This window comes from Vidua chalybeata, chromosome 24, assembly GCF_026979565.1.
Source record: "Vidua chalybeata isolate OUT-0048 chromosome 24, bVidCha1 merged haplotype, whole genome shotgun sequence".
NCBI lineage: Eukaryota > Metazoa > Chordata > Aves > Passeriformes > Viduidae > Vidua > Vidua chalybeata.
In genome coordinates this window covers 5,697,749-5,722,886 of record NC_071553.1, presented here as the reverse complement: position 1 = coordinate 5,722,886, position 25,138 = coordinate 5,697,749, and the positions used below count along the sequence as shown (strand labels likewise).

The window sequence follows — 25,138 nt, the reverse complement described above, 5'->3', positions numbered from 1 at the left end:
CCTCAAACCTGTGCTGCCCTGACAGTCCCAAGGGAACCCTACAAACTGACATCAGGAACCTGGCCTGGCCACTTTTCTTTCCCAGGGAAAAGGACCGGTCTGTGTCTCCAGGGGCCTGTGGCCCTTAAGTGGCCGGACACCTCCAAAAATCCTAACGATCGAAGATGTGTCGCAGACCCAAGCTGCCCCCACCTCAAACCTGTGCTGCCCTGACAGTCCCAAGGGAACCCTACAAACTGACATCAGGAACCTGGGCTGGCCACTTTTCTTTCCCAGGGAAAAGGACCGGTCTTTGTCTCCAGGGGCCTGTGGCCCTGAAGTGGCCTGACACCTCCAAAAATCCAAACGATCGAAGATGTGTCGCAGACCCAAGCTGCCCCCACCTCAAACCGCTGCTGCCCTGACAGTCCCAAGGGAACCCTACAAACTGACATCAGGAACCTGGGCTGGCCACTTTTCTTTCCCAAGGAAAAAGGCTGATCTTTGTCTCCAGGGGCCTGTGACCCTGACTGGCCGGACACCTCCAAAAATCCAAACGATCGAAGATGTGTCGCAGACCCAAGCTGCCCCCACCTCAAACCTGTGCTGCCCTGACAGTCCCAAGGGAACCCTACAAACTGACATCAGGAACCTGGGCTGGCCACTTTTCTTTCCCAGGGAAAAGGACCGGTCTGTGTCTCCAGGGGCCTGTGGCCCTTAAGTGGCCGGACACCTCCAAAAATCCAAACGATCGAAGATATGTCGCAGACCCAAGCTGCCCCCACCTCAAACCTGTGCTGCCCTGACAGTCCCAAGGGAACCCTACAAACTGACATCAGGAACCTGGGCTGGCCACTTTTGTTTCCCAGGGAAAAGGACCGGTCTTTGTCTCCAGGGGCCTGTGGCCCTGAAGTGGCCGGACACCTCCAAAAATCCAAACGATCGAGGATGTGTCGCAGACCCAAGCTGCCCCCACCTCAAACCTGTGCTGCCCTGACAGTCCCAAGGGAACCCTACAAACTGACATCAGGAACCTGGCCTGGCCACTTTTCTTTCCCAGGGAAAAGGACCGGTCTGTGTCTCCAGGGGCCTGTGGCCCTTAAGTGGCCGGACACCTCCAAAAATCCTAACGATCGAAGATGTGTCGCAGACCCAAGCTGCCCCCACCTCAAACCTGTGCTGCCCTGACAGTCCCAAGGGAACCCTACAAACTGACATCAGGAACCTGGGCTGGCCACTTTTCTTTCCCAAGGAAAAAGGCTGATCTTTGCCTCCAGGGGCCTGTGGCCCTGAAGTGGCCGGACACCTCCAAAAATCCAAACGATCGAAGATGTGTCGCAGACCCAAGCTGCCCCCACCTCAAACCTGTGCTGCCCTGACAGTCCCAAGGGAACCCTACAAACTGACATCAGGAACCTGGGCTGGCCACTTTTCTTTCCCAAGGAAAAAGGCTGATCTTTGCCTCCAGGGGCCTGTGGCCCTGAAGTGGCCGGACGCCTCCAAAAATCCAAACGATCGAGGATGTGTCGCAGACCCAAGCTGCCCCCACCTCAAACCTGTGCTGCCCTGACAGTCCCAAGGGAACCCTACAAACTGACATCAGGAACCTGGGCTGGCCACTTTTCTTTCCCAGGGAAAAGGACCGGTCTTTGTCTCCAGGGCCCTGTGGCCCTGAGTGGCCGGACACCTCCAAAAATCCAAACGATCGAGGATGTGTCGCAGACCCAAGCTGCCCCCACCTCAAACCTGTGCTGCCCTGACAGTCCCAAGGGAACCCTACAAACTGACATCAGGAACCTGGGCTGGCCACTTTTCTTTCCCAAGGAAAAAGGCTGATCTTTGTCTCCAGGGGCCTGTGGCCCTGAAGTGGCCGGACACCTGCAAAAATCCAAACGATCGAGGATGTGTCGCAGACCCAAGCTGCCCCCACCTCAAACCTGTGCTGCCCTGACAGTCCCAAGGGAACCCTACAAACTGACATCAGGAACCTGGGCTGGCCACTTTTCTTTCCCAGGGAAAAGGACCGGTCTTTGTCTCCAGGGGCCTGTGGCCCTTAAGTGGCCGGACACCTCCAAAAATCCAAACGATCGAGGATGTGTCGCAGACCCAAGCTGCCCCCACCTCAAACCTGTGCTGCCCTGACAGTCCCAAGGGAACCCTACAAACTGACATCAGGAACCTGGCCTGGCCACTTTTCTTTCCCAGGGAAAAGGACCGGTCTGTGTCTCCAGGGGCCTGTGGCCCTTAGTGGCCGGACACCTCCAAAATCCAAACGATCGAAGATGTGTCGCAGACCCAAGCTGCCCCCACCTCAAACCTGTGCTGCCCTGACAGTCCCAAGGGAACCCTACAAACTGACATCAGGAACCTGGGCTGGCCACTTTTCTTTCCCAAGGAAAAGGACTGGTCTTTGTCTCCAGGGGCCTGTGGCCCTGAGTGGCCGGACACCTCCAAAAATCCAAACGATCGAGGATGTGTCGCAGACCCAAGCTGCCCCCACCTCAAACCTGTGCTGCCCTGACAGTCCCAAGGGAACCCTACAAACTGACATCAGGAACCTGGGCTGGCCACTTTTCTTTCCCAAGGAAAAAGGCTGATCTTTGTCTCCAGGGGCCTGTGGCCCTGAAGTGGCCGGACACCTGCAAAAATCCAAACGATCGAGGATGTGTCGCAGACCCAAGCTGCCCCCACCTCAAACCTGTGCTGCCCTGACAGTCCCAAGGGAACCCTACAAACTGACATCAGGAACCTGGGCTGGCCACTTTTCTTTCCCAGGGAAAAGGACCGGTCTGTGTCTCCAGGGGCCAGTGGCCCTGAAGTGGCCGGACACCTCCAAAAATCCAAACGATCGAAGATGTGTCGCAGACCCAAGCTGCCCCCACCTCAAACCTGTGCTGCCCTGACAGTCCCAAGGGAACCCTACAAACTGACATCAGGAACCTGGGCTGGCCACTTTTCTTTCCCTAGGAAAATGGCTGATCTTTGCCTCCAGGGGCCTGTGACCCTGACTGGCCGGACACCTCCAAAAATCCAAACGATCGAAGATGTGTCGCAGACCCAAGCTGCCCCCACCTCAAACCTGTGCTGCCCTGACAGTCCCAAGGGAACCCTACAAACTGACATCAGGAACCTGGGCTGGCCACTTTTCTTTCCCAGGGAAAAGGACCAGTCTGTGTCTCCAGGGGCCTGTGGCCCTGAAGTGGCCGGACACCTCCAAAAATCCAAACGATCGAGGATGTGTCGCAGACCCAAGCTGCCCCCACCTCAAACCTGTGCTGCCCTGACAGTCCCAAGGGAACCCTACAAACTGACATCAGGAACCTGGGCTGGCCACTTTTCTTTCCCAGGGAAAAGGACCGGTCTTTGTCTCCAGGGGCCTGTGGCCCTGAAGTGGCCGGACACCTCCAAAAATCCAAACGATCGAAGATGTGTCTCAGACCCAAGCTGCCCCCAACTCAAACCTGTGCTGCCCTGACAGTCCCAAGGGAACCCTACAAACTGACATCAGGAACCTGGCCTGGCCACTTTTCTTTCCCAGGGAAAAAGGCTGATCTTTGCCTCCAGGGACCAGTGGCCCTGAGTGGCCTGAGACCTCCAAAAATCCAAACGATCGAGGATGTGTCGCAGACCCAAGCTGCCCCCACCTCAAACCTGTGCTGCCCTGACAGTCCCAAGGGAACCCTACAAACTGACATCAGGAACCTGGGCTGGCCACTTTTCTTTCCCAAGGAAAAAGGCTGATCTTTGCCTTCAGGGGCCTGTGACCCTGAGTGGCCGGACACCTCCAAAAATCCAAACGATCGAAGATGAGTCGCAGACCCAAGCTGCCCCCACCTCAAAGCTGTGCTGCCCTGACAGTCCCAAGGGAACCCTACAAACTGACATCAGGAACCTGGGCTGGACACTTTTCTTTCCCAGGGAAAAGGACCGGTCTGTGTCTCCAGGGGCCAGTGGCCCTGAAGTGGCCGGACACCTCCAAAAATCCAAACGATCGAAGATGTGTCGCAGACCCAAGCTGCCCCCACCTCAAACCTGTGCTGCCCTGACAGTCCCAAGGGAACCCTACAAACTGACATCAGGAACCTGGGCTGGCCACTTTTCTTTCCCAAGGAAAATGACTGATCTTTGCCTCCAGGGGCCTGTGACCCTGACTGGCCGGACACCTCCAAAAATCCAAACGATCGAGGATGTGTCGCAGACCCAAGCTGCCCCCACCTCAAACCTGTGCTGCCCTGACAGTCCCAAGGGAACCCTACAAACTGACATCAGGAACCTGGGCTGGCCACTTTTCTTTCCCAAGGAAAAAGGCTGATCTTTGCCTTCAGGGGCCTGTGGCCCTGAGTGGCGGGACACCTCCAAAAATCCAAACGATCGAAGATGTGTCGCAGACCCAAGCTGCCCCCACCTCAAACCTGTCCTGCCCTGACAGTCCCAAGGGAACCCTACAAACTGACATCAGGAACCTGGGCTGGCCACTTTTCTTTCCCAGGGAAAAGGACCGGTCTTTGTCTCCAGGGGCCTGTGGCCCTGAAGTGGCCGGACACCTCCAAAAATCCAAACGATCGAGGATGTGTCGCAGACCCAAGCTGCCCCCACCTCAAACCTGTGCTGCCCTGACAGTCCCAAGGGAACCCTACAAACTGACATCAGGAACCTGGGCTGGCCACTTTTCTTTCCCAAGGAAAATGGCCGATCTTTGCCTCCAGGGGCCTGTGACCCTGAAGTGGCCGGACACCTCCAAAAATCCAAACGATCGAAGATGTGTCGCAGACCCAAGCTGCCCCCACCTCAAACCTGTGCTGCCCTGACAGTCCCAAGGGAACCCTACAAACTGACATCAGGAACCTGGGCTGGCCACTTTTCTTTCCCAGGGAAAAGGACCGGTCTGTGTCTCCAGGGGCCAGTGGCCCTGAAGTGGCCGGACACCTCCAAAAATCCAAACGATCGACGATGTGTCTCAGACCCAAGCTGCCCCCAACTCAAACCTGTGCTGCCCTGACAGTCCCAAGGGAACCCTACAAACTGACATCAGGAACCTGGCCTGGCCACTTTTCTTTCCCAGGGAAAAAGGCTGATCTTTGCCTCCAGCGGCCTGTGGCCCTGAAGTGGCCGGACACCTCCAAAAATCCAAACGATCGAAGATGTGTCGCAGACCCAAGCTGCCCCCACCTCAAACCTGTGCTGCCCTGACAGTCCCAAGGGAACCCTACAAACTGACATCAGGAACCTGGGCTGGCCACTTTTCTTTCCCAGGGAAAAGGACCGGTCTGTGTCTCCAGGGGCATGTGGCCCTGAAGTGGCCGGACACCTCCAAAAATCCAAACGATCGAAGATGTGTCGCAGACCCAAGCTGCCCCCACCTCAAACCTCTGCTGCCCTGACAGTCCCAAGGGAACCCTACAAACTGACATCAGGAACCTGGGCTGGCCACTTTTCTTTCCCAAGGAAAAGGCTGATCTTTGCCTCCAGGGGCCTGTGGCCCTGAAGTGGCCGGACACCTCCAAAAATCCAAACGATCGAAGATGTGTCGCAGACCCAAGCTGCCCCCACCTCAAACCTGTGCTGCCCTGACAGTCCCAAGGGAACCCTACAAACTGACATCAGGAACCTGGGCTGGCCACTTTTCTTTCCCAGGGGAAAAGGACCGGTCTGTGTCTCCAGGGGCCTGTGGCCCTGAAGTGGCCGGACACCTCCAAAAATCCAAACGATCGAGGATGTGTCGCAGACCCATGCTGCCCCCAACTCAAACCTGTGCTGCCCTGACAGTCCCAAGGGAACCCTACAAACTGACATCAGGAACCTGGCCTGGCCACTTTTCTTTCCAACGAAAAAGGGTGCTCTGTGTCTCCAGGGGCCTGTGGCCCTGAAGTGGCCGGACACCTCCAAAAATCCAAACGATCGAGGATGTGTCGCAGACCCAAGCTGCCCCCACCTCAAACCTCTGCTGCCCTGACAGTCCCAAGGGAACCCTACAAACTGACATCAGGAACCTGGGCTGGCCACTTTTCTTTCCCAGGGAAAAGGACCAGTCTGTGTCTCCAGGGGCCTGTGGCCCTGAAGTGGCCGGACACCTCCAAAAATCCAAACGATCGAGGATGTGTCGCAGACCCAAGCTGCCCCCACCTCAAACCTGTGCTGCCCTGACAGTCCCAAGGGAACCCTACAAACTGACATCAGGAACCTGGGCTGGCCACTTTTCTTTCCCAAGGAAAAAGGCTGATCTTTGCCTCCAGGGGCCTGTGGCCCTGAAGTGGCCGGACACCTCCAAAAATCCAAACGATCGAGGATGTGTCGCAGACCCAAGCTGCCCCCACCTCAAACCTGTGCTGCCCTGACAGTCCCAAGGGAACCCTACAAACTGACATCAGGAACCTGAGCTGGCCACTTTTCTTTCCCAAGGAAAATGGCTGATCTTTGCCTCCACGGGCCTGCCGCCCTGAGTGGCCGGACACCTCCAAAAATCCAAACGATCGAAGATGTGTCGCAGACCCAAGCTGCCCCCACCTCAAACCTGTGCTGCCCTGACAGTCCCAAGGGAACCCTACAAACTGACATCAGGAACCTGGGCTGGCCACTTTTCTTTCCCAGGGAAAAGGATTGGTCTTTGCCTCCAGGGGCCTGTGGCCCTGAAGTGGCCGGACACCTCCAAAAATCCAAACGATCGAGGATGTGTCGCAGACCCAAGCTGCCCCCACCTCAAACCTGTGCTGCCCTGACAGTCCCAAGGGAACCCTACAAACTGACATCAGGAACCTGGGCTGGCCACTTTTCTTTCCCAAGGAAAAAGGCTGATCTTTGCCTTCAGGGGCCTGTGGCCCTGAAGTGGCCGGACACCTCCAAAAATCCAAACGATCGAAGATGTGTCGCAGACCCAAGCTGCCCCCACCTCAAACCTGTGCTGCCCTGACAGTCCCAAGGGAACCCTAGAAACTGACATCAGGAACCTGGGCTGGCCACTTTTCTTTCCCAGGAAAAAGGACTGGTCTTTGTCTCCAGGGGCCTGTGGCCCTGAAGTGGCCGGACACCTCCAAAAATCCAAACGATCGAGGATGTGTCGCAGACCCAAGCTGCCCCCACCTCAAACCTGTGCTGCCCTGACAGTCCCAAGGGAACCCTACAAACTGACATCAGGAACCTGGGCTGGCCACTTTTCTTTCCCAAGGAAAAAGGCTGATCTTTGTCTCCAGGGGCCTGTGGCCCTGAAGTGGCCGGACACCTCCAAAACTCCAAACGATCGAAGATGTGTCGCAGACCCAAGCTGCCCCCACCTCAAACCTCTGCTGCCCTGACAGTCCCAAGGGAACCCTACAAACTGACATCAGGAACCTGGGCTGGCCACTTTTCTTTCCCAGGGAAAAGGCTGATCTGTGTCTCCAGGGGCCTGTGGCCCTGAAGTGGCCGGACACCTCCAAAAATCCAAACGATCGAGGATGTGTCTCAGACCCAAGCTGCCCCCAACTCAAACCTGTGCTGCCCTGACAGTCCCAAGGGAACCCTACAAACTGACATCAGGAACCTGGGCTGGCCACTTTTCTTTCCCAGGGAAAAGGACCGGTCTGTGTCTCCAGGGGCCTGTGGCCCTGAAGTGGCCGGACACCTCCAAAAATCCAAACGATCGAAGATGTGTCGCAGACCCAAGCTGCCCCCACCTCAAACCTGTGCTGCCCTGACAGTCCCAAGGGAACCCTACAAACTGACATCAGGAACCTGGGCTGGCCACTTTTCTTTCCCAGGGAAAAGGACCGATCTTTGTCTCCAGGGGCCTGTGGCCCTGAAGTGGCCTGACACCTCCAAAAATCCAAACGATCGAAGATGTGTCGCAGACCCAAGCTGCCCCCACCTCAAACCTGTGCTGCCCTGACAGTCCCAAGGGAACCCTACAAACTGACATCAGGAACCTGGGCTGGCCACTTTTCTTTCCCAGGGAAAAGGGCTGATCTTTGCCTCCAGGGGCCTGTGGCCCTGACTGGCCGGACACCTCCAAAAATCCAAACGATCGAGGATGTGTCGCAGACCCAAGCTGCCCCCACCTCAAACCTGTGCTGCCCTGACAGTCCCAAGGGAACCCTACAAACTGACATCAGGAACCTGGGCTGGCCACTTTTCTTTCCCAGGGAAAAAGGCTGATCTTTGCCTCCAGCGGCCTGTGGCCCTGAAGTGGCCGGACACCTCCAAAAATCCAAACGATCGAGGATGTGTCGCAGACCCAAGCTGCCCCCACCTCAAACCTGTGCTGCCCTGACAGTCCCAAGGGAACCCTACAAACTGACATCAGGAACCTGGGCTGGCCACTTTTCTTTCCCAGGGGAAAGGACCGGTCTGTGTCTCCAGGGGCCAGTGGCCCTGAAGTGGCCGGACACCTCCAAAAATCCAAACGATCGAAGATGTGTCGCAGACCCAAGCTGCCCCCACCTCAAACCTGTGCTGCCCTGACAGTCCCAAGGGAACCCTACAAACTGACATCAGGAACCTGGGCTGGCCACTTTTCTTTCCCAAGGAAAAAGGCTGATCTTTGCCTCCAGGGGCCTGTGACCCTGAAGTGGCCGGACACCTCCAAAAATCCAAACGATCGAAGATGTGTCGCAGACCCAAGCTGCCCCCACCTCAAACCTGTGCTGCCCTGACAGTCCCAAGGGAACCCTACAAACTGACATCAGGAACCTGGGATGGCCACTTCTCTTTCCCAGGGAAAAGGACCGGTCTGTGTCTCCAGGGGCCAGTGGCCCTGAAGTGGCCGGACACCTCCAAAAATCCAAACGATCGACAATGTGTCTCAGACCCATGCTGCCCCCAACTCAAACCTGTGCTGCCCTGACAGTCCCAAGGGAACCCTACAAACTGACATCAGGAACCTGGGCTGGCCACTTTTCTTTCCCAGGGAAAAAGGCTGATCTTTGCCTCGAGCGGCCTGTGGCCCTGAAGTGGCCGGACACCTCCAAAAATCCAAACGATCGAAGATGTGTCGCAGACCCAAGTAGCCCCCACCTCAAACCTGTGCTACCCTGACAGTCCCAAGGGAACCCTACAAACTGACATCAGGAACCTGGGATGGCCACTTCTCTTTCCCAGGGAAAAGGACCGGTCTTTGTCTCCAGGGGCCTGTGGCCCTGAGTGGCCGGACACCTCAAAAAATCCAAACCATCGAGGATGTGTCGCAGACCCAAGCTGCCCCCACCTCAAAGCTGTGCTGCCCTGACAGTCCCAAGGGAACCCTACAAACTGACATCAGGAACCTGGGCTGGCCACTTTTCTTTCCCAGGGAAAAGGACCGGTCTGTGTCTCCAGGGGCCTGTGGCCCTGAGTGGCTGTACACGTCCAAAAATCCAAACGATTGAAGATGTGTCGCAGACCCAAGCTGCCCCCACCTCAAACCTCTGCTGCCCTGACAGTCCCAAGGGAACCCTACAAACTGACATCAGGAACCTGGGCTGGCCACTTTTCTTTCCCAAGGAAAAAGGCTGATCTTTGCCTCCAGGGACCAGTGGCCCTGAGTGGCCGGACACCTCCAAAAATCCAAACGATCGAGGATGTGTCGCAGACCCTAGTAGCTCCCACCTCAAACCTGTGCTGCCCTGACAGTCCCAAGGGAACTCTACAAACTGACATCAGGAACCTGGGCTGGCCACTTTTCTTTCCCAGGGAAAAGGACCGCTCTGTGTCTACAGGGCCTGTGGCCCTGAGTGGCTGGACACCTCCAAAAAATCCCAACAAGCAAGGATGTGCCCTCCACTGGCACCTTTCCAAAGCATTGTACTACATTCCAGTAATACTCTGCATTTCCAGTGTTTCAGCCTGTCTGACCCTCATCCTGACCCTTAAAATGGACTAAGGAATTCTAAAACATCTCTTAGGAAGGTGTAACAATGCCCTAAAAGACCCCAGACAAGTCCTAACAAGCCTTCCGAAATCCCCTAAATATTCCTAATGGTCCTGGAGAAACACTCAAGGAAACCTGCTCAGCCTCCAAACCCTTCCTGTTGCTCTCTAGCCCACAGATGTCATCCCTACCTTTCTCCAGGGGGTCCCGTTGTCCTCTGAGGGTTCTGTCGTTGTCCTGGTGTGAGGGTCACTGCCTTGTCCTAGCGGGAGCGTTCCGGTGTGCTCTCGCTGTTAGGGTTGCTGTGTGCTGCTGCTGCTGGCAGGGCTGAAAAGGGAAAAGGCTCTTGTTAGGGGGGCTGCTTAGGCTGAGGTTAGGGCTGGGGGAGAGGTGGTGCTCCTGTACCCTAACTTGCCTCCTAAGCTGTACCCTGTAGCCCTGATCTCCACTGCACTGTCCAGCCCTCAAGCCCTCGCCCTTTACCCCTCAACCTCTCCCTCTGCCCCCCAGCCCTCAGGCTCTGTGTGTCACCCTCGAGCCCCCCCTTTGCCCCTCAAGCCCCCTCTCAGCTGCCCCTCAGCTCCTGTGCGTCACCCTTAATCCCTCTCCTTTGCCCCTCAGCCCCCAGCTTCTCCGTGTCACGCTCCAGCTGCCCCTGCCCCCCTCAGCATCTCTCTGTCACCCACTGTCCCCTCTCCCTGTGCCTCCCTCAGCTCCCAGCCTCTGTCACCCTCAAGCCCCCACAATGCCCCTCAGCCTCTATGTGCTGTGCCATGAAAAAACAGAAAATTTCCCTAAAAAACCCTCATCTTCAAAATGTCCTAAAATCCCCACAAAAACATAAAAATAGCCTCAGAATACCCTTAAAATACAAGAAAAATACCCTACTTTTAAAAAAACCCTAAAACACACCTAAATATCCCTAAAAAACCTTTAAGAAATCCCTCAATATTCCTAAAAGAGCTCTAAAAATATCCCAAAAATACTTAAAATGCCCTGATAAGACCCTAAAAAAACCTAAAAGTTCCCTCAAAAGACCTAAAAATACCCTAGTCCTAAGAGTCCTCCACATACCCTCAATAGACCTAAAAAAGCCCCAAGAACACCCAAAAAAAACCCATAAAAATTCTAATTAGTAGTAAGAAAGCCATGAAAATACCCTAAAAAAAATCTTTTAAAAGCCCTAAAAAAGCCCTAAAAGTATCCTAAATAGTCACAGAAAATTCCTAAAAAGCTCCTGTGAAAAAAACCCTAAAATATCTTTCAAAAGCCCTAAAAAACCCCTAAAAAAGTGCTCAGTCCCCAACCTCTACCAGTCACTCTCTAGCCAGCCAACATCATCCCTACCTTTTCATTAGGGTCACTGCCTGCAGCTGCTGGGAGGGTTCTGGGGCTGTCCCAGCATTAGGGTCACTGCCTGCAGCTGCTGTTGAGGAACACTGGTGTTCTAGGGGTGTGTTTAGGGTGAGCTTAGGGTTGGGGTGAGGGCTGCTGCTGTACCCTAACCCTTCCTGGTACCCCGTGCCCTGTCCTTTGTACCCCTAACCCTCAGGGTCAGCTCTCCACCTGTCAAGTCCCCCCCTTTTTGCCCCTCAGCCCGCAATGCCTGTGTGTCACCCCAAGCCCCCCGACACTGTCCTGTGGCCCCCTAACCTCCACCGTGCACTTTCCACCCTTGTAGGGGTGGTTTTAAGGGTGAGGTTAAGGGTGCTGTGAGGGCTGGTTCATCTGTCACCCTCAGGCACCCCCCACTTTGTCCCTCAGGACAGCCCCTGCCTCTCAGCCTCCTTGTGTCACCCTCAGGTTCCCACCACAGCCTCTCAGCGTCTCTCTGCCACCCTGGAGCCCCCCTTTTTACTCCTAAAGACCCCTTCTGCCTCTCAGCTGCCCCCATGTTCTGTGTCACCCTCCAGCCCCCTCCCCTCAGCCCCAGGTGCCTTTGTGACACCGCGCAGCCCACAGACGCCGTCCCTGCCTGTTTCCTTTGGGTGTTGTCCTGCTGCGAGGGCCGCACTATCCCCACGAGTCCGGGCTCCCATGTCCTGCTGCAGGGAGTCACACCTGGGGGATGGGAGGAGTGAGGGATGGGGAGGGGTGAAGGGTGGAGAGAGACTGGGGAAGGGGTGGGCAGGAAGTACATGTAGGGGTGAGGGGTGGAGATGGGGACAGAGCAGAACAGGGCAGAGGGAAGAGGGACATTTGGAGGGGGCAGTCCACATATCCCAGACCAAAGCTGCAGCAAAATACAATTTTAGTGAAAGGGCAAAGCCATACACCACCTGCAAACTGACATCAGGAACCCGGGCTGGCCACTTTTCTTTCCCAGGGAAAGGGGCATGTCAAGGCCACAGGCCCCTGGAGGCAAAGATCAGCCTTTTTCCTTGGGAAAGAAAAGTGGCCAGGCCAGGTTCCTGATGTCAGTTTGTAGGGTTCCCTTGGGACTGTCAGGGCAGCACAGGTTTGAGATCAGAAAATTCTGGAAATGTTGCGATTTTTCCTTGCTTATGGTCTGTACAGCAAAACTGAACGTTACTTAAGAAGAAAATTAGAGAGTAGTGAAAACAACCAACCTGGCTAAACCAAACCAAAACAAGTCAGCAGCTATAGAAGAGGGGCGAATTGAGAATTCTGTATGTATTACTGAGGTCAAATACCTTCTCAATACTTTTCTCTAGTCCTGGGGACTCTGTGCTTTAAGCTCTGATACAGAGAAGGCCCTTGGCTCTTGGCACATATCCCTTGGGATGGACTTTGGAATAATTGGCTGAACTTGCCTGATCACCCTAGGGAAGGTGTTGCAGTCCAAAGGTGTTATCACAGCGAGCAGCTGTGCCTGCACTATCAAGTGACTGTATTGGTAAGCTGTGGATCTGCAGATACTCCCGTTTCAGCACAGGCTGGAAAACGTCCTGCAGATCCATATTCATAGTAACTTGTGCAGCTGCTTGAGACTCCCAGTCTGTGGGAAGTGGCCTCGAATTCCCAGGCTTTGTTTGCTGCTGGCAGTGAGGAGGAGACAGCACTGATCAAATCCCAGGGAATGAAATAAGCAGGGGAAAAATAAGAAAAGAGGCAGGGGCTCTTTGGAGGGGAAGCATCTGAGCAGAATTGTGTGTATAGGATGAGAGGATGAGTTTGTAGCTGCTCTGAACACAGGCTGATCTCCTGGTGCCCTGGAGCTGACACCATCCCAGCAGCTTTGCTCTACTCAGTGCTCTGTGACTGCTCAGGGAGCAGGACACAGCCAGAGTGAGACTGGTTAAGGTCTTGTTATGCTGAAATTCAGTATTTCTGACCCTTTGCTTAGGACTCACTTCCCAGTCAATTTTCCCTTATTTTTTACCTCATCCATAATTAATATACTAAACTCTGTGCTTGAAAAGACTAATGAGAAAGAATGAAACCCATCCTCTCTCAAGTGGGCAAATACAGGGGAAAAATAAAAGGAAACACCAGGTAAAATTCTCTCATAGTTTTAACAAGAATATATTTGTCTTTTATGTTGAAAACTGTCTGGGGTGTTTCCCCTTTAGAAGAATAAAGTCCAATGCCCACAGCACGGTGTCATCCTTGAGTTGGCACATAGAGAGAGGTCCCACAGGCCAAAAGTTGGCCACCAGCAACGCAGTGTGGAATGAATCTGAAGTCATCAAGGAGAACTGAGTCCCATCCACAGCTGCACCCATCGCTATAATGACATCCCACTTCTCTTCTTTGAATCCTTCCGTGCAATGGGACTGAAGGTCAAGATCTCCTTGTAAATGTGCTCTTGAAAACCAGAACAAAATAACCATTAATGTGTGATTTTAGAGGACACAAATAAAAGTTAGAGTGTTGGATGTGCAGAAAAAGGCATTTAGTGGCAGCTGAAAGAGACAAAGGAGAGAGACAAAAAAAGTCTGCCTGAAGAGCTGGAGGGATCTTTTGATAAAAGCAAGAGATCTGTGCACTACCATTGAGGCATCAGCAGGCAATCACAACTTTACTCAGCATTTGTACAGGAAAGAAAGAGGGGTAGGAAAGTGCCATGCTAGACAGGAACCTCAAAGAAAATCAACTTCTTACTTTTCCACTCCTCTATTGAAAGCTTTTCATGTTCCAGAGAATCGTCATAGGAGTGTTGTGCCTCTGTCTCCTCCTCGATATCTCGGAACTGGTCGAAGTAGGGGTGAGCCAAGGCCTCTGTTGCTGTAAGGCGCTTTTCCACATCCAGCTGCAACATCTTGTCAAGCAGGTCCACAGCTGCAGAGGATGGGAACAGGGCTAGGCAAGGTGCAGGGAAGCACAGGCACCCTGTGCTTGAACCCTGCAAGAGTGGCACTGGTATTTCCAGTGTTTCGTCTCCAGACCTGAGCAGTGAAGAGAATCCTCAACCTGGCCAAGGCAGCAAGGAGCTCCCATCAGCAGAGATGCAAAGTCTGCCCACACCAGCCTCAGGGGAGCTCTTACTAACAGAAGTTAAATTGTGCAGAAATAACAAATTAGACCTGAATAAGCCTTGCTGCACAGATTGGGCTGCAGAAACATGAGGAGTAAGCCAGTAACCTCAAGATATTTTTCAGTTTTAATCATTTGCTTTCATTCAGAGCCCTGCATCTCAAAGGAGTCTTAACATGAGTAATCTGTATAGAAACCTATACATCCCTGGTAAAGAGGAGGGCAGGAAACTCAGATGCTGACTCGTCTGTCAGCCCCATTCCCACTTGGTTTTATTATTTTAAGACTTTATTTCATTCCGTTTCTAGAAGAGTTTTGCTTGCTCTCACCGCTAACCTATGTGGGAAGAGAGCTCTTTCTAAGAAATTAATTCTTACCCTGAAAATTTCACATCAGCTGTCTGTTAAATATTGCTAGATCCAGGTATTCAACAAACAGTTTCTACACTGTACTTAAAAATAATTAAAAACAAAAAAGTAGTAAATGGCCAAGAACAGCAGAACATCACCATTGTAATGCCAATAAAAGATAATTCTGCTTTTAACTGATACCTATTTTCCCTGAGGAAAGGCAGGGGCACAAACTGCAAGGGAAAAAAGTGGCAAGAAATTATGAGAAGGAGAAATAAAGTTGGGTCTGTGGCAGTCAGCTTGCCTCCCTTCCAACTGCGAAAACTCATGAGAAATGCAGGAGATTACTTACCCTGAGGATTTGCTTTAGGGAAAAGCACAGACAAATCCTTCTTGGGGATTTTAGGAAGGGACTTGATATAACTCTTTGCCTGAAAGAGCAAGGAAAGCACAGTTACTGCACATGGACAGGTATGAAATACAGCTCTCAGTCTCATGGCTCTCATGAGCAAAAGCAAATGAAGAGAAGACCAAAGCATCCCAGATATCCCATTTCAGCAAACAGTTTACAAGGACCTATTTTTATCAGTCAAGACAGAAAAATACTTCTGTTTTAGGAGCCAAGCAGAACAGAGAAGATTGGTTTGCTGGGGCATCAGGCACCTCACGTGGGAGTCCCTGCCAAACACAGCCATTCCCCACGCAGCACCAGGTCCATCAGATGTGCCACCAGCACAGAGAAATGCCTTCCTTGTCCAGTGGAAAAGGCTGCTGCTGCACTTCCCTGCTGCTGTGGAGGCAGCACCTCTCCCATGCCAAACACAAGTCAACCTCTTCCCCTGACACCTCTGCCTGCAGGACCCAAATCCACAGGAACTTCCTTACCGCTTTGTCCTCCAGCTTCTCCAAGAAGTCCTCTCCTGGATGCCCTGTTACTTTCAGGATCTGGGTCAGTTGATCCAGGTCTGGCAAGCTGTGTTAAAGATCAGCCTTTGAGGAGCAAACCCCCACCCCAGCTCAGCCTGCGAGAGTACGATTAGCTCACGATACAAACCCACCACAGTCACACAAGTAGAGGTTCATTAGACTGGCAAAAAGAGCTCCAAGCCTTTCTTCCTGGAATGGCATTTCCATCAACAGATCATTTTTCTGGTACAACTATGCCAGGACACAGATCCATGGGCTTGGAAGGATATGCAAAGCTTTGGGAATGGAGCTGTGGCCACAGAAGGTTGAACAGCTGATGAAGAACCACACCACCACAGAGGTGTATTTCTGATGTCCCCTTCTGTTTTCCTCCCCAAAAAGACTGGTCCTTGTGATTACCTCCTGATAAAGCAGACTGACACATCTTTTTCTCAGTAGCATCATTCATAAAAACCCTTCCAGACACACTAAGAGTTATTACTCTGCTGAGGCAAAAGGATCAGCTTGAAAGGATACAGTCTTTTCCTTTAAAGAGTGTTTTCCCAGTCAGCATTTCTGCCATGATACAGCCAATAGACCAGATATCCACTGTTCAGAGAGAAAAAGAAGGAAAAAGGAAGAAAATAAAATTTAAAAAAAAAAATTTAAAGGCAGCAGTGGTTGCTGGGGCTGTCACTTTTGCTGCTTGCTTGCAGCAAGCACTGATTTAAATTTCACTCCCTCCCACCCTCCTCTGTTTTTTCTATGCTGCTAAAATCTCTGCTTTCATAATTTCCTGCAAGCAGCAGCTCTGGGAGTTGTGCAACACCCCTGGGACCTGCTCTGCTCCAGGGAACACTGATGAAAAAGAGGGAAAACAACTGGACAATTCTGTGAGATTTGAGCCAGCAGGATCCCCCAGCTCATCACCAGGGAGTCACGTGCTAGGGCAGGGCTGCTCACCTGTCTGGTTGTAATGCATCCAGTTCAGGATGACTTCTGGGGCTCTGTACCACCGTGTGACCACGTAGCCAGTCATCTCAGCATCAGCCTGTCTCGCCAAGCCAAAATCCAAGATCTGCAGTGCCAAAGGAAGAATAAGTAGAAGGGAGGGCAGGAGAGAAAAGAGAAATCCTATGGGCAAGTGAGACTCTACTTCTAAGAGAAAATGGAGTAGCTCCAATCAGATAACAAAGCTCCAACTACACCACAGACGCCCATGGGATGGTTCAAAGAATTAATATGTCTTAATTCCACTGTAAATTGCAACCCAGCTGCAAACCCTGTTGTCATGAGAAGACCCTGCTGAAAGGATTAGTGCTTTCTGCTCCCTGGAAGGTCACTGCCTTTCTCGAAGCTTAAGTTTTGAGTCAATGTGCTTTATTGGAGTTGGTCTGTGACCTGGTGGTGAAGGCGTGCTCCCAGGTCACCACAACTCACCCTTTCCTATAAGAGCACCTTGCAGGTGACACAGCATGGCCTCTCCCTCAATGCTGCAGATGAACAAGCTTGACCCAACCTTTATGGGCAGCAGAGCCACTCCCTGAAATATACATTACAGAAAATGCATGCTAGAGCACCACACCAGCCAGCAGCAAGCAAACCCTTCAGAGCAGCCCTGAAAATGGAAAATGATTTTGTCTGGAATCACAACCACAACGTCCATGAGAACCAAAGGGCAACTGCAGCTGAATCCAGTTACCCTTCAGGGATCATCCACCTGCTGCAAGTATTGCTCAGCAGTGCTGAATTTCTCTAGGAAGTCATTAGACACTGCCATCCACGAGGATTACAGTGACAGAAGGCTCATTTGAGCTCTTGTGTCCTGATTCAGCAAGTGACATCAGCAGGGGAGCATTTCCCACTGCTGCAGCTGCCAAGGAACACAACGCCTGGAATGGAGGCTCAGGAGGAAGGAGGAAACATGACAGTGCCAATTTCCTGCTGGCAGAGCAGTTCCTCCAGGAGCTGATGTGCTGCAAAGTGCTGCTTTGCCACCTACCTTCAGCTGGCAGTCTTCATTCACAGCCAGGTTACTTGGCTTCAGGTCCTACAGCAGACAGGAGCAGAAAAATTGGATGTTTCAAGCCTCAATACATCAACACAACTCTCAGCTGAACCTCTGCTTGCCTTTGATGGGGTCCCATAACACCCCAGGTTCAGTATCAATTCAGCAAATGACTGAATAAACTCCATGCCTGCTATACTGAACAGCATTAGATTGCTATTTTATTCTTTTCTGAAACATTTTAATTCAAAAAGCATCATAAAATGGTTCTCAGCTCACCAGAAAATACAGCGTTTTCTCCAAATGCTGCACAAATTAGCAAATCCAAACATATATGGGGTGTAGGATGGAAAAAAAGAGCAGACAGGATGGAAATTTAGAGCAGACAATGCTATTAGTGAAATGATGGCTAGGAATTTATTAATTTTATGACTATGCTGGGTTTCTCAGACAAAAATCAGAATAAGAGCACACATGAACTTACCCTGTGGACAATGCCAGCTGAATGAATATACTGCAATAAAAAGAGAAGCCACAATGTGATCACCAGCAGACAAAATTTTCTGTTCTCCAGCACAGAAGTGAGAGCTACAAACAAGAACTTGCTGAGAACAAACCTCTGCAGCCTTCTACAGGTCCCTGGTCCCTAGGGCAGCAGTTTGAAAAGAAATTTCTGCCCCAAATTACTGTCAGTATTTACAATGCTATTGCCAGTCTAAAGAAGATGCATAGAGCAGAAGAGGAGGGATGAAGCAATAGCTCCTCAGAGCAAGTACAACAGCTTCAAACTATCAAAGTCATCAAGGTTACAGCAGATGACATGAGGACATGGTTGTTTTGGGTGTTCAAAAAAATAATCTCAGCCCAAAACCATAAAATTGCAAAAGTGACTTCAGGGTTTTTAGCATACCAGTCAAACCTTCTGTGTGTTCTTCCCCCCTTTATTTAGACACAAGGTAGCAGTGACCTGGGGAGAGGTGTGATTGAGGTGAACCCATTGATGCCTGTAAGCCACTGCTGTGACTCCAGGTGAAGGATGTGAGAGGACAGCTGGAAAGCTCTGTCTCTACATCCCAGAGTTTGCAGGGACTGCTTTCAGCTCCCTCAAAGCCAGTTACAGAAACACATTCCTTCCCTATGCTCCTGAATAGAAAATCATTCCCTCTGTCTTCTCCCCTGAGAGCCTCTGTGACGGGTTCAGAGGAGCTCCTGCTGCTGCCAGTCTCTCCATCTCTGTGCAGAGTTTTGCTGAGGGTTTTGGCAAGGCAAAGAGAGAAGCAAGATGGAAAAACCATCCCAAGGCCTGTGGCTGCTGATTACTTTGATACCCGACTGACTGATGTAAGCAAACACTCATTTTATTGATGTGTGCTGGAACAGGAATGGTTCAACAGCCAATACCTGTTCTGAGGGGATGCCATAAACTCCCCACATCCTCCTGTACAGTATTGGAGGGGAGTTTAGTTAGGGTCAGCCCAGAGGTGACACACAGAGGAGACACAGGGAGTCACTAAACTCCTCCAGACCCACCTACCTTCAGCCCTTTCAGCATTTGGTAGACCAGGTACTGGATCTTTTCATCACTGAATTCATGTCCCATGATCTTTTGTAAATCTGTCCGCATGTATGGCATCACCAGGTAGCTAAAAGGCAGTAAGACAAGGCCCTGAGTCTGGAAGAAAAATGCAGGGGACCAGGCTAGCCTTGTTCTCACTTGGTTTGGTTTTTCTGGCTGTGTAACTCACTGTAAGGAAGATGAGTTGTTGTGACAGTGTTCCTGGCTAACTAGCACATCTTGCAGAGAAGTTGGAATTTCAGCCTGTTCTGAAAATTGCTCTTTCTCCTCCTCTGAGATCAGATATCTGATGTCAAGTAAGAACAAGGATCTTCAGGATCCTGAATTAGTTTAGACCTCAAGTGAGGTTCAATTTTGTACAGCCTTTCACCACCCAGGAACTGAAACATCTTACACAGCAAAGCAGCTGCATTGACTCCCAAATTTGTCATTGTAATGTTCTCCAGCTTTGCCTCAGAAGACAACATCCAGCTTCCTTCAGTGCCTGCCTGCTGAGGCTGCTAATTAATTGATGGTCTTCCTGCAGGAACTGCTCTGAGAACCTTCACATGCTCATCCTGCAAGCTGCTAACACTCAGCCATCAGCCAAACCCCAAACCCAGGCACACACTACTCATCTGCAGTGATGGGGAAGGAAAAAGGACTTGTCCAACGTGACCATGAACACAGAGGGAAAATGCCAAAAGAATTGAGAAGAGCCAGAATCAAGAGGAAAAGAAGGACAGATCTTTCAAATTATAATTGCCCTGAGGCCTGATGAACAATTCTTCTCCCATTCTGAGTGCAGCCCCTTAGCTCAGCAGTCACACAGTGACTGCGTCACCCTAGGTGTGATGCACCATGGAATGTAACACATCCTCATTGCTCAGGTTGGTCTGTGCCTGCTGTGGTGTCCCAGCTGGGAGCAGGGGTGGGAGCTGTTTACGTGTTCTGGGTGTGTCAGCCATGGGAGCTGATGTGTGCTCTGGGTTCTCTGCGTTATTTGGGGATGCCTGGATTCTAGTCTGGTCCCTTTGCACCTCAGCCCTCTCTGTTACGCTGCTGCTAAGACACAGCTGTCTTGGAAAACAGTTACATCTACACAGAGCAAACAACTCCAGACTTACAAGTCCTGGAACCCCTGGTAGGAGGCAGTGGAGGTGAAGACATCAAGCAGCCCAATGACCTGAGGAAGGAGACAAGCCCACATTTAAATCTGGAAAGCATTTGCTGTGCACATAGCACTCATCAGCTCTCCACTAGCATATGCACATGGGTGACCACAGAAAATTCCATCTGAGGAACCCAGGGACTCCTCACTGATGCTGCACAAATGTTTTCCCTCTTACTAATACCTGGGCTCACCCATTACACACCTGCTCCATCCTGGGCACAGCAAACAAGTCACAGGTAAACCCTGAGACAGCCTGCACATACCAAATGTCAATTAAAACACAGGTGATGCCACCAAAAAGGACTTGCTCCCAGGTGGCAAGGAAACACCTCTTGTGTCAGCAGGAAGAGGAGAAATGAGCACTCACATTCTCATGCTGCATGTGCTTCAACAGCATCAGCTCTCTGTAGGCTCTCTTGGCAAAGATCTCTGACTGGAACGGGCGGCACAGCTTCTTGATGGCCACTTTCTCCCCCGTCTTCTTGTCTATGGCTGAACTGCAGCAGGCAAATAAAAAACCATTCTGATGTCAGTAGTATGTTCTGACAGATTCTGCAGCCCCACAGGTCATCTAGAGAAGAGCTGATTCCTGTGGAAGGACAGCAGAGAAAGGTGCTTTGAGGAGCTCAGTGGAGCTCTGCACACACCCTCTGTGGCTTTGGGCAGCCTGTGCTCTTTGAGGGATGAGGTGGGACACCAAAAAAAGCACGAAGGGCTCATCTTTATTCCCTTCAACCTGCAGAAATGAGCTGGAGGTAACAGAGCTGAGAGAAAAGGGAAACACAAATGCTTAAAGGTCAGAATTAGTTCTAACTCTGCCTTCTCCTTCCCTAATGCATGAAGATAAGGGAATCAAGGTATGGAAATTTCTGCTTTGCCATCCGCTTGGAGGTTGTTGTCTTTTAGGGCAGGCCAGCTGCCTTCACTGTATTCTGGAACAAAGACAGTGGATGTCACATGTTGAAAATGCTGCTGCAATTAACCCTGCTGTGTTCAGAATCCTTGATTACATATTCACTTCTGTGTAAGAGCAGGTCTGGCTGAAAATGAGACTCTTCTCTGAAGCTGATGCAAACCTGGTACAGCAGCCATTGCTGCAGGCAGGCTGTGTTACTCCTGCTGGCCACATTGGCTGTTTGCAGCAGTCCTGTGACAGCTCCTCTCCCTCTGGAGCCTCCTTGCTCAGACTGCCAAGGAGGGAAGGGATGTCCTCAAACAGACAGCTGTAATTCAGGGTTCTCAGTGGTTTCCAGGGGTGTCTCAGCCCCTCCTTGACCACTCCCAAGAGGCAAAAAGATGGGAAAAAAGGTTTTTCCTGCCAAATCCCACTGTGGATTCCCAGAGCAGATCCCAGTGCTTCGGAAATCCCTATCCCATCTCCCACAGGAACAGAAGAGCTGTAAATCATCATGTTCAATCCCATGGCTTCCAGCTGCACCCTCCAGCCTTGCACTGACAAATATTGAGTCAGGAGAAGCAAAGGAAGTGCAGGAACAACTGCACAGGGCAGCTGAAGTGAAGATGCTGTAGGGTGTCCTAGGAGGACTCCCAGTGAGGCTTTGTCTCCATTCCAGGACTTCAGCAGATGTCAGCAGAGGGGACAGCACTGCGAAAAATTTTTGGAGGAGCCAGGAAAATAAGAGGAGGGACTCAGACCAGGGAGTCAAACTGCAGAATCCAAGACAGATTTCCCAGTGTGAGGGTGTCCTCCCAGCTGCTGACCTACAGAGCATCTAACCCCAGCACCCAACACGGGAGAGCTGCTGGTGGAGCTTTGGCCTGCACAGCACGGACAGTGCTGGTTACAGCCTTGCCATAATCACAGCCCAGAGCCGATCCAGCCGATGCAGCTGGGAGAGCCCCCGATGCTCTCCCCACACAGATTTAGTGAACAGATGAAGTCTGGGCTGACCTCGGGCAGGCAGAGCTGTGTCCCTGTCTGGCTGACAGAGATCAGCAAGACCAGCATTGGAGGGGTCAGACAGTTACACTCAGCTGGAAGCCAAATCCCTACAGATTCTGGCAAATTAAAAAGGGCAGAAACAAGCCTTTGCTGTTTCTCCTGAGTTACTTTCTCAGCTGCTCAAGAAGGTGTGAAAGCCACTGCTGCATAACTCTGAAATAGGAAATTTTCCCAGCAATTCCCAGCAGAGGACAGCAAATCCTAACTCCACATTTTCTGCCTCAGCTTTGTACAGGAATCAGCATCGAGTCCTGCCTGCTGAGCTCTGTCCATTCAAAACGACCACGCACCCCCGGGCTGCTTCAACCTCTCTTCTTGAGAGCTCCGGAGCAGCCGAGAGTTTTACAGGGACCAGTAAAGGTTTCTTTTGATGTTTGTTTTATTCGGCTGGGCAAGGAAACTTGAAAGGATTTCTCTCTTCCTTTTTTTTTTTTTTTTTTTTTTTGTGCGTGTGTGTTCCGTCTTTATTTTTCTTCCTGATTTTCTCTGTGATAAAAATCAGAGAACACTGTACAAATATCAATTAAAAGTCAAGTCTAATCCTGCCTGATTTTGCAGGACTTACTTAAGAATCTAAGAAGCATAAGTGCATCTGGGCAGCCTCAGATGAGTAAGTGCCTCTCTGTAAATTGGAAGCTGGAGGAAAAGGACAAAACCTGGACACCAGGGTTTCAGGATTAGTGCCAGTAGCAGGCCAGACTTTGCCCAACACCTATGAAAATGGACACACCTTTTTTTTTTTTTTAAACTTATTTTTAGCTCAGCATGTTATGAAATAAAGGCTCTGTTCAGATACTATCAATGGACTGTTTCATATTTAACCTTTCAGGGTTGCCCATCTCTGGTTCGTCAGTGTAAACCCAGCAATGTCTGCCTTGTGCTTGCTCTTGCTTCAGGCACCTTTGCCTGTCTGAATAATTAACAGCAGCTCCTGCTGCTCTCTTGTAGGCTGGGCTTTATCATCAGCCTTGAAGGAAGTCCCGGTCTGTTACCGATCCTGGTTTACAATCATTTCTATCCACTTTATGATTTCAAATTGGAAGCTGTATCAGGGTGGGGGTCGTATTGTCCAGCTGCTTCAGCTGCCTGGGACTGAGCAGCAAGGACACCCTGTTCCAGCTCCCACCTTTGTAATCACGACAAATCTCTTCCAGACACCCAGGTATTCCCCCGCCTCCAGCCTGTGCTAGCAGACAGGAACCCTAACGCGAGCTCGGGTCCAAAGCAGCTCAAAATGTGCCTGACCGCAGCGCCGAGGTGACGCTCGGCTGCCCTGGCCCCCCTGCCCTGGCCCCTCTCTGCCCACCCGGGCTGACCATTTTCTTCAGGCGAGCGAGTCTCCTGTGCGCTGGAGCAGGAGACAGCCTGCTCCCATCACACATGCAAATGTCCTTCCTTAATGCAGGGGTGCTGCCAAGCACCTCCTCGTTTCCCCCCCGGCACGGAACTTCCAACACCCCCAGCCCGCCCCGCGCTGCCGCGGGCGGTGCGAGCAGGACCCCACTCACCACACGGAGCCGTAGGCCCCGGAGCCCAGCGGGTGCAGGGATGTGTATCTCCTGGGCAGCTCCCAGAGCGTGTTGTTCACCTCCTGTCTGTAAAAGCCTCTTCTCCTTGCGATGTTCATCGCACGACGGGTGTGGGACAGCCACCCCCCCAGAGTAGTGGAGTACGCGAGGGCTTCTAGGGTGAGAGCGGGACAGGGAGGCTTCCTGCGCTGGTAAAAAAGGCTCTAGCGAGTTTCCTTCTCTGTTTTCAGCTGTTGCGAGCGTGAAGGGACATGTCTTTGGGCCCTCCTCCCTCCGCCTCCACATTGGCAGAGGTGAGGCATCAGGTTTCCTGACACGCCTCGGTGTTGTACAGGTGCCTCTGGGCTCTGCTGCAGGAGGGGAGCAGCCAGCCCCGCTCGGGCACGCCTCTGGCAGCCCCTGTCATCCACAGCTCCCGCTCCGCTGCTCCATCAGCCGAGAAATATCCTCACGGGGCTCGGACAGGGGCTTATGAAATCCCTCCTCCAAACAAGGGGATGAGTAAGGACTCGTCGAGCCGGGGAATCCGAGGGACGAGCCACAGACAGCATCGCGTCAGACGCGCAGGGGCATCCTCTCAAAGCCGATGGACAGCTCCAGGCTCGTGACAAAGGACACCGCGGGGTCACCAATCGATGGCGATTGTCTCCCCAGCCCGGCTGCCCAGCAGCGTGGGGAGGTGCTGGAAGAAGGCTGAGGTTCTCCAAGTGACTGCTGCAAGGGTGCCAGGAGCAGCTGTGGGATGGGAACATCCCCACGGTTTGTGCCCCAGGCTTTGCTGCAGTTTCATCTCCTGCAGCGGCTCTCAGCCCTTCCTGGCTCTCCTCGGACAAAACAAAGCCCGTGTTCACCGCCGCGTCTGTGACCAACCAGCCCAGCACCCCCAGCCCACGATGGCCATTCCTGGTAAGCAGAGAGCACCTCAACATTTCTCTCCAGCATGAGGAGGCTCAGGTCGGGCTCCCACACAGGAGGTGCATCCTCCCCACTCCCCAGAGGAAGTGACTAAGCCGAGCCTTACCAAGCCAGCCTAGCTGCTTGCAGTGTTCTACCCCAGCAGCCCTCCACCCTGCCCCGAGCCTCTGCTCCTTCCATACAGGTCACATGCAAAGGTGCCCCTACAGGAAAAGCACAATCAGAGGGGTGGGGAAAATTCACTGTGCCTGTTTTATGTGCAACCACTGCATTGGCCCTGCTGCTTTTCAAACAGCCCCAGAGCCTGCTGTTCACAAACACAAACAGGGACAAGGCACCATGGCAGTATCTGTGTAATCAGCCCTGGCTGCAGCAGCAGCAGAGCCCAGAAATTATCCACGCCTTGGCTGGGTCTATAAATACAGCTGTGAGCAAGAGGTGTCACAGCAAAAGCTCCTGGGCCTTAAGCAAACATGTAACTCCTGGGTTATTTGATGAGCACGGC

The 25,138-nt window shown here is 52.1% G+C and overlaps 1 protein-coding gene and 1 long non-coding RNA gene across 2 annotated transcripts in view; both read right to left on the bottom strand.

The window, feature by feature from the left end:
* The window catches only part of LOC128799522 (uncharacterized), a 29,575-nt gene extending 18,102 nt beyond the window's left edge, over positions 1-11,473 (bottom strand). Inside the window, exons 1-2 of the long non-coding RNA XR_008434749.1 lie at positions 11,144-11,473; positions 9,988-10,123 (exon numbers count right to left, since the gene is read on the bottom strand). This is a non-coding gene — a long non-coding RNA (uncharacterized LOC128799522). The remainder of the gene's footprint in view (positions 1-9,987; positions 10,124-11,143) is intronic.
* Positions 11,474-13,266: 1,793 nt separating this feature from the next.
* On the bottom strand, positions 13,267-23,969 carry MAPK13 (mitogen-activated protein kinase 13). Its single transcript, XM_053963997.1, has 12 exons — positions 23,698-23,969; positions 20,594-20,723; positions 20,180-20,238; positions 19,032-19,140; positions 17,982-18,011; positions 17,492-17,539; positions 16,453-16,567; positions 16,027-16,098; positions 15,469-15,548; positions 14,936-15,014; positions 13,862-14,038; positions 13,267-13,564 (listed from the first exon to the last, which is right to left on the bottom strand). The coding sequence occupies exons 1-12, from the start codon at positions 23,814-23,816 to the stop codon at positions 13,485-13,487; spliced, it is 1,098 nt and encodes a 365-aa protein (XP_053819972.1). The 5' UTR covers positions 23,817-23,969; the 3' UTR covers positions 13,267-13,484.
* Between the last annotated feature and the right edge of the window lie 1,169 nt (positions 23,970-25,138).